At 42.0% G+C, this 8,778-nt stretch overlaps 1 protein-coding gene across 3 annotated transcripts in view; it reads left to right on the top strand.

Moving 5' to 3' along the window:
• POLH (polymerase (DNA directed), eta) overlaps positions 1-8,778 on the top strand; it is a 37,362-nt gene that overhangs the window by 18,703 nt on the left and 9,881 nt on the right. For all 3 annotated transcript variants that reach the window (XM_011960358.1, XM_011960359.1, XM_011960360.1), the window contains 5 exons: positions 274-443; positions 4,324-4,427; positions 7,122-7,241; positions 7,805-7,928; positions 8,443-8,508. In XM_011960358.1, the coding sequence (XP_011815748.1) occupies positions 274-443; positions 4,324-4,427; positions 7,122-7,241; positions 7,805-7,928; positions 8,443-8,508 (584 nt within the window). The remainder of the gene's footprint in view (positions 1-273; positions 444-4,323; positions 4,428-7,121; positions 7,242-7,804; positions 7,929-8,442; positions 8,509-8,778) is intronic.

Genomic DNA, 8,778 nt, shown 5'->3' with positions numbered 1-8,778 from the left:
AAAAAAAAAAAAAAAATCATTGCTCATGAAAGATGATATTAATACAAAATATTTGTTGTACAGAAAATTGAGCCTATGCTGAAGCTAAGCTGTGGGAATCACTCTGAAGGAGAAATTGATCTCTCTCATAATTAGTCTTCTAAACTGGATGCCATTTTTTTGTGAAAACGTATATGTCTAAATACCTGTAATCTAAGCATTTCTACATTAGATAGCACAATTAAATAAATCATTTTTTTAAATGTCTAAATGTGACTTCTTAATTCATTTCAGAGGGGATGCGAAAACAAGGCTTATTTCAATGGCTCGATTCTCTTCAGCTTGATAACCTCACCTCTCCAGACCTGCAGCTCACCGTGGGAGCAGTGATTGTGGAGGAAATGAGAGCAGCCATAGAGAGGGAGACTGGTTTTCAGTGTTCAGCTGGAATTTCACACAATAAGGTGAAGGCTAATAGTAGATTTCAAAGAGAAACATTGATATCCTTAGTCAAATACAGCAGGGACAGTGGGACATTTCAATTACTACACATAGGCCGGGTGTAGTCACGCACGCCTCTGTGGGTGGATTGTGTGAGCCCAGGAGTTGAAGAGCAGCCTGGGGAGCATGTTGAAACCCAATCTCTACAAAAAATTTGCCAGGTGTGGTGGTGTGCACCTACAGTCCCAGCTACTCAGGAGGCTGAGGTGGGAAGATCAGCTGAGTCCAGGAGGCTGAAGCTGCAGTGAGCTGAAAACATGCCACTGCACTTCAGCTTGGGCGACAGTGAGACTCTCCAAAAAAAAAAAAAAGGTTGGTACACATATGCTTTGAATGGATTTCTGTTTAAAATTCATATTGAGGCCCAAATCAAAGCATAAGTAATTCTTTGACATGGAAATGGACATACTAAGAAGCAAGCTGAAGGCCTGGCGTGGGGGCTCACGCCTGTAGTCCCAGCACTTTGGGAGGCTGAGGCAGGTGGATCACCTGAGGTCAGGAGTTCGAGAGCAGCCTGATCAATATGGTAAAGCACCATCTCTACTAAAAATAAAAAAATTAATTAATAAACCAGACGTGGTGGCAGGCACCTGTAGTCCCAGCTACTCGGGAGGCTGAGGCAGGAGAATTGCTTGAACCTGGGAGGCGGAGGTTCCAGTGAGCCAAGATTGTGCCACTGCACTCCAGCCTGGGCAACAAAGCAAAGACTCCGTCTCAAAAAAAAAAAAAAAGAAAAGAAAAATTACAGCTAATGCTTATTTATGCAGTGACATCTAAATGACAGTTGGCCCTCTGTATCTGTAAGTTTCATATCTGGGGATTCAACCACCCATGGTTCAAAAATATATATATTTTTTAAATTAAAAGGCCCAATATGACAATGCAAAATTATACAAATGAAAAAACAAGTCCAGGCACAATGGCTCACACCTGTAATCCCAGCACTTTGGGAGGCCAAGGCAGGCAGATCACCTGAACCGAGGAGTTTGAGGCCAGCCTGGGCAACATGGCAAAACCCATCTCTCCCAAAAATACAAAAAAATTAGCTGGGTGTGGTGGCACACACCTGTAGTCTCAGATGCTTTGGGGACTGAGGCACGATAAGTGCTTGAACCTGGGAGGTGGAGGTTGCTATGAGCTGAGATCGCACCATTGCACTCCAGCCTGGGCAACAGAGTGAGACTCTGTCTAAAAAAAAAAAAGAAAGGAAAAAAAAAAAGAAAAGCCTAGTGTGGTGGCTCTTGTCTATAATCCCGGCATTTTGGGATGCCAAGGCAGGTGGATCATGGGGTCAGGAGTTCGAGACTAGCCTGGCCAACATGGTGAAACCCTGTCTCTACTAAAAATACAAAAATTAGCTGGGTTTGGTAGTGGTCACCTGTGAAAAATCCCAGCTACTCAGGAGGCTAAGGCAGAAGAATTGTTTGAACCCGGGAGGCATGGGTTGCAGTAAGCCAAGATCATGCCATTGCATTCTAGCCATTGCACTCTTGGGTAACAAGAGCAAGACTCCATCTCAAAAAAAAAGAAAAGAAAAACCAATACACTATAAGAGCAGTTTATATAGCATTTACATTGTACGTTATAGGTGTTATAAGTAATTAGAGATGATTTAAAGTATACAGAAGGACATACAAAGGTTATATGCAAATACTACACCATTTTATATTATGGGAGTTGTGCATTTTATATACAGGACTTGGGATTTTGGCATTCACTGGGGGTCTTAGAACCAATCTCCTGCAGATACTGAGAGATGACAGTATTTCCTTAATGACTGAACTGTCTGTGGAAAAAAGGAAGCTAGTCTTTGAACTTGTAAGTTTTCACTTGCTGAATTTTTATTTTTATTTTTATTTTTTATTATTTTTTTGAGATGGAGTTTTGCCCTGTTCCCCAGGCTGGAGTGCATGGCCTGATCTCAGCTCACTGCAGCCTCTGCCTCCCGGATTCAGGTGATTCTCCTGCCTCAGCCTCCCGAGTAGCTGGGATTACAGGTGCACACCACCATGACCAGCTAATTCTTCTATTTTTATTGGAGACAGGGTTTCACCATATTGGCCAGGCTGGTCTGGAACTCCTGACCTCAAGTGATCCACCCACCTCGGCCTCCCAAAGTGCTGGGATTACAGGCGTGAGCCACTGTGCCCAGCCACTTGCTGAATATTTTTGTATTATCTTGTTATGTGGAGTTGCCTGGGTATTTTATGCTTTTGCCTATTCCCTGTTTTCTTATGAGAGCAATAAAAGGAATAATAAAATTTTATTAATTTAGACCACTATTTTAATTTAGGGTACACAGTTCCCAAAAATTCAGGAACAGAATAACTGGTTTTCTGATTAATTATGAATAAAGTATAGCAAGAGCCCAGGACTTTCATCCCTTTCTGACCAAAGCTCAGTAATTGGGCAGTGGCTGATTATCCCTGGTTGATACCTTCTCCTCCCTTCAATACAGGGAAAGTTGCCAAACTACCCATCTGAATTTTTTTGGTTTTTTTTTTTTTTTTCCTGGTTGGATGAAGGGAAAGGAAACAATAGCTTCAGTGTAATTTAAACCAGACTAAATGTTGCCTGGTAGAAGTTCTTAACCAATCTCTCTAATGAATTTGATGATTTTATATTTTAAAACATAATTATAAAAATATAATTTTTAAATTATATAAATATTTAAAAAATTATATTTTTATAATTTGCAAAATACCATTGAAGTGCTTTACTCTTAGAAAAGATCTATCTTGGCCAAGCGCGGTGGCTCACGCCTGTAATCCCAGAACTTTGAGAGCCTGAGGCTGGTGGATCACCTGAGGTTGGGAGTTCGAGACCAGCCTGACCAACATGGAAAAACTCCATCTTTACTAAAAATACAAAATTAGCTGGGCATGGTGGCTCATGCCTGTAATCCCAGCTACTCAGGAGGCTGAGGCAGGATAATCGCTTGGACCCGGGAGGTGGAGGTTGCAGTGAGCTGAGATCGTGCCATTGCACTCCAGCCTGAGCAACAAGAGCGAAACTCTGTCTTTAAAAAAAAAAAAAAAGTTCTCTTTGGAGACTGAGGTGGGCCAATCATGAGTTCAAGAGATCTCGAGGCCATCCTGGCCAACATGGTGAAACCCCGTCTCTACCAAAAATACAAAAATTAGCTGAGCATGATGGCCCACACCTGTAGTTCCAGCTCAGGAGGCTGAGGCAGAATTGCATGAACCCGGTGAGGGGGAGATTGCTTTGAGCCGAGATCGCGCCACTACCTTCCAGCCTGGTGACAGAGCAAGACTCTGTCTCAAAAAAAGAAAAAAAAAGAGTTCTCAAGGATTTAAGCTTTTTCATTTTTTAAGTGTTACTTATAAGAAGGTGTTTGTTATTGGAGAATGGTTTTGAGCCCAATCTCTATAACAGATACTAAATTATGATAATTTGTGTTAAATTGAGGACTCAAAATGGACCAACTATTAAGAAATGTAAATGGGATAGGGTAAAACAAGTATGTTTCAGCATTTTTATATAGACACACTGAGAAATGCATCTTGCTTGAGTTTCTCCTGCAGTCTCTACTTTTCAAACCTCTTGAAGTAGGACTAGATGGGAAGGAAAAAATGACTAGAGGAAAACAGAATGGGAGAGATGTGGGAAGAAGAGTGAGGATAATGATTTTGCGTCAGGATAATGATGTTGTGGGATATCAAGTTTTAGAGATGTCTTGAGTTTCTGGTTTTATTTTTGTTTTTAATGTAGAAACCATTGGTTACAGCCATTAAGCTCTGTGTGTGTGTTATGTGTATGTTTATATTCACCAACTTTGGTGGGTTGACAGTAACGAGGTTTTTACACTTTGCATGCTTCCAGGTCCTGGCAAAACTAGCCTGTGGACTAAACAAGCCCAACCGCCAAACCCTGGTTTCACATGGGTCAGTCCCACAGCTCTTCAGCCAAATACCCATTCGCAAAATGTAAGTATTCAGGCAGCACGTTAAATTTCATTTATATCCATGTGTAGAAACTCTCTGGTTGTAGTTTCTTGTGTTAGTAATTAAGGACTGGAGCCAGGAGAAATAAGTACCAGGCAGTTAGAAGGAAGACAACACAGAACATTTTGAAACATACGCTGAGATTTTTATTTTTATTTATTTATTTATTTATTTTTTGAGACAGAGTTTCACTCTTGTTGCCTACACTAGAGTGCAGTGGCGCAGTGTCGGCCCCCTGCAACCTCCACCTCCCAGGTTCAAGCAATTCTCCTGTCTCGGGCTCCTGAGTAGCTGGAATTATAGGTGCCAACCACTACACCTGGCTAATTTTTGTAATTTTGGTAGAGACAGGGTTTCACCATGTTGGCCAGGCTGCTCTCAAACTCTTGACCTCAGGTGATTCGCCGTCCTCAGCCTCCCAAAGTGCTGGGATTATAGGCGTGAGCCACTGCGCCCAGCCATGCTGAGACTTATTGAACCTTCAGTTCTGGGTTATCTGTGGCAGATACTTAATCCTGAATTTTAAAAAAATGAGCCAGGTGTGGTGGCTCACACCTGTAGTCCCAGCACTTTGGTAGGCCAGGGCAGGTGGATCACTTGAGCCCAGGAGGTCAAAACCAGTCTAAGCAACATAGTGAGACCCCATCTCTACAAAAAATAAATAAATAGGCCAGGTATGATGGCTCACGCCTGTAATCCCAGCACTTTGGGAGGCCGAGGCGGGTGGATCACCTGAAGTCAGGAGTTCGAGACCAGCCTGGCCAACATGGTGAAAACCAATTTCTACTAAAAATACAAAAATTAGCTGAGCGTGGTGGTGGCGCCTAGCTACTCGGGAGACTGAGGCAGGAGACTCGCTTGAACCCAGGAGGTGGAGGTTGCAGTGAGCCGAAATGGCGCCATTGCACTCCAGCCTGGGTGACAAGAGCAAGACTCCGTCTTAAAAAATAATAATAATAATAAATCAAGTTTTAGCTGTATGTTTAACTTCCCTCTAGACTTTTTATTCAAGTCTGTTATTAAGTAACAAATAGGAATTTTACTTCTTTTCTTTCCTCTAATAGCAAATCAAGGTGTTCAGGGCTGCTGAATTTCAGCTCCCAAAGTAGGCATTAGAGAAGAAGCCAAGTCAAATGAACAGGTTGTGCCTACCAGTTGTGTGGCTTTGACAAGGACTTATAATATTATAGAAAGGACAAGGTAAAAAGCAATAGTAAAAGTGCTGTCATAAGACTGCATAATTGATAAATGAATTGTGCAGGCAGAACAAACTTCACAAAAGAAGGGAGTATTTGGAGAAGGATTTATAAAAAGGCATGGGATTTTGTTTTGAGATTTGGCACAATTTGGAGAGTCAGACAAAAACAGCAAAGCAGTACTGATTTGGAGAACTTTTTAGCACAAAGAGGGGAAAGTATGAGATATTTTTAGTGAACTGGGACCTAAAGTAGTTCAGCTGCACCATATTGAGGAAGATAATGGAAATAGACTGAAAAGATGATTTAAAGACAGATTATAGGGAGCCTCAAAGGCTAGGCTAAAGAATTTTGACCTTTTTTTTTTTTTTTTTTTGAGACGGAGTCTCTGTTGCCCAGGCTGGAGTGCAGTGGCATGATTTCGGCTCACTGTAGCCTCCACCTCCTGGGTTCAAGCGATTCTCCTGCTTCAGCCACCTGAGTAGCTGGGACCACAGCTGTATGCCACCACACCCGACTAATTTTTGTATTTTTAGTAGAGACAAGGTTTCACTATTTTGGCCAGGCTGGTCTCAAACTCCTGGCCTCCAATGATCCGCCTGCCTTGGCCTCCCAAAGTACTGGGATTACAGGCATGAGCCACTGTGTCCAGCTGACTGTGTTTATATTTAGAGCTCACTGCAGCCTTAACCTCCTGGGTTCCAGCAATCCTCCTGCCTCAGCCTCCCAAGTAGCTGGGACCACAGGCACATGCCACCATGCCCAGTTAATTTGCTGGAGTACGGTGGCACAATCTCGGCTCACTGTAACCTCTGTCTCCTGGGGTCAAGTGATCCTCCCACTTCAGCCTCCCAAGTAGCTGGGACTACAGCTGCACGCCACCACACCCAACTAATTTTTTTGTAGAGACAGGGTTTCGCCATGTTGTTCAGACTGTTCTCAAACTTGGGCTCAAGTGATCCACTCGCTTTGGCCTCCCAAAGTGCTGGGACTACAGGCGTGAGCCACCACACCTGGCCTTAATTTTTTTTGTAGAGTTGGGGTCTTACTCTGTTGCCAAGGCTGGTCTCAAACTCCTGGACTCAAGCAGTCTTCCTGCCTTGGCCTCCCAAAGTGCTGGGATTACAGGCTTGAGCCACCACGCCCGGCCTTATATATTCTTAAGTAAAGTTTTAGCCATGGAAGGGATTTATTTTGTGTTTGGGATTTTAATCCCCAAACAGGACAGCAGGTGTTGTACAACTGAAAGTTTTATATACAGTTTACTTGATAGTTAATCAAGGACTTTAACCTTTTGGTTATGTTATTGTTAATCTTCTCCTCAAATTCTAACTCCCAGAGTAACTGAATTCCCAGAATATATGCTCTCATTTGTCCTGAACCTTTTGGAGAGCTACTTACAAAGTAGAATGTCTTATGTTTGCTGCTAATTAGATATTTATGATGTGACCTATCAATTCTTTGTCTCTTTTGTTATCAGCCGTAATCTTGGAGGAAAGCTAGGGGCCTCTGTCATTGAGATCCTAGGGGTAGAATACATGGGTGAACTGACACAGTTCACTGAATCCCAGCTCCAGAGTCATTTTGGGGAGAAGAATGGGTAAGTGATTCATTTTTTTTTTTATCATAAACTTTATGGAGATGCAATATTCAAATATAGACAAAAGCTTCTAGTAAAATCTAGACCTATCTTTAGGTTAACATTTGTTTCTTGAGATAATTTCACTGGTCCTTCTTGCTTTAAAATCTTGGGTCAGTATGGCCTGTCAGTCTAGACTAGTTTTTTCCATGTACCTGGGTGGTTGATAGATAGGATTTGTTACTTTGATGCCTGAGTATATACTAATTACATCATTCATGCATGCTGAGATGCTATATTCTCTTAAAATGCTTGTTTAATGCCCTAGCAAGCACACACACACTTGGGGATATGAATCAGTGGCTTGCTTGGCATTTTTCCAAAAATACAAATGATGACTTGGCTTTAGAAAGTAGAACCAGTGTTCTCATTGTCCATATATTGCATTGGAATTCACTGAGAAGGGCAGGATTTTGTCAGAGGTCCAGTACACTAAATTTTGGACAAGGTTTTAGTTATTTGGTTTTGTTTTAACAAGAATAATCATTTAATTTCACCTTAACGTTTTTTGCTGGTCTTATTAGGTCTTGGCTGTATGCCATGTGCCGAGGGATTGAACATGATCCAGTTAAACCCAGGCAACTACCCAAAACCATTGGCTGTAGTAAGAACTTCCCAGGAAAAACAGCTCTTGCTACTCGGGAACAGGTAAGCAGGCATTCTTGATAGAACACTACCTCTTTTAAAGGGGTCAGTGGGTAGGTTTTGGTAGCTGTGGAAGGTTTAATAGGTTAGAGGAGACCTTTATAAAGTATGAAGAAAACAGATGTTCTTTCCTTGGGTTGAAAATTGACTCGTTTATGATGATTACTTTTTTCCCTTTCTTCCATCGAAATAAAATGGAATTTCTCATTTGTTTAGTAGATGGAGACTTGGAAGGCCTAGGATATTATGCTTCAAGTTTGTGTCTTGTCTTTTTCTCAGAGCTGGAACATGCTTGAAAGTCACCTGATGGCAAACCAGCAGGAAAAGAAAATGAAAGACTTGAGCTAGGGCAGGACAGCAGGACTGGGAACATTTCTATGATCTGGTGATCCTTTGATTATGGGGAGTCTTTTGTGCACAGTTCTGTTTGAGAGAAAAGAAAGAACAAATACACCATCGAGTTCTTAATAGACTTCGGGTGTTTAAATGAAATATTAAAGTCTCAACACTTTTTTAGGTACAATGGTGGCTGTTGCAGTTAGCCCAGGAACTAGAGGAGAGACTGACTAAAGACCGAAATGATGTAAGATTTTCTTTCTTTATTCTTGGGGTAGGCTTTGCGATTTACATATCGGCTGCTCTTTACCTTATGGAGCAGGAACAAAGACAGAAAAAAGTATTAGCATAGGAAATACCTGTTTTCTTTCTTTTTCTTTTTCCTTTTTTTTTTTTTAAGACGTGGTCTCGGCCGGGTGCGATGGCGCAAGCCTGTAATCCCAGCACTTTGGGAGGCCGAGATGGGCGGATCACGAGGTCAGGAGATCGAGACCATCCTGGCTAACACGGTGAAACC

The sequence above is a fragment of the Colobus angolensis genome, unplaced genomic scaffold (genome assembly GCF_000951035.1).
Source record: "Colobus angolensis palliatus isolate OR3802 unplaced genomic scaffold, Cang.pa_1.0 Scaffold51, whole genome shotgun sequence".
Taxonomy (NCBI): Eukaryota; Metazoa; Chordata; class Mammalia; order Primates; family Cercopithecidae; genus Colobus; species Colobus angolensis.
The sequence above is the reverse complement of the archived record's forward strand: the minus strand, read 5'-3'. Positions and strand labels throughout refer to the sequence as shown.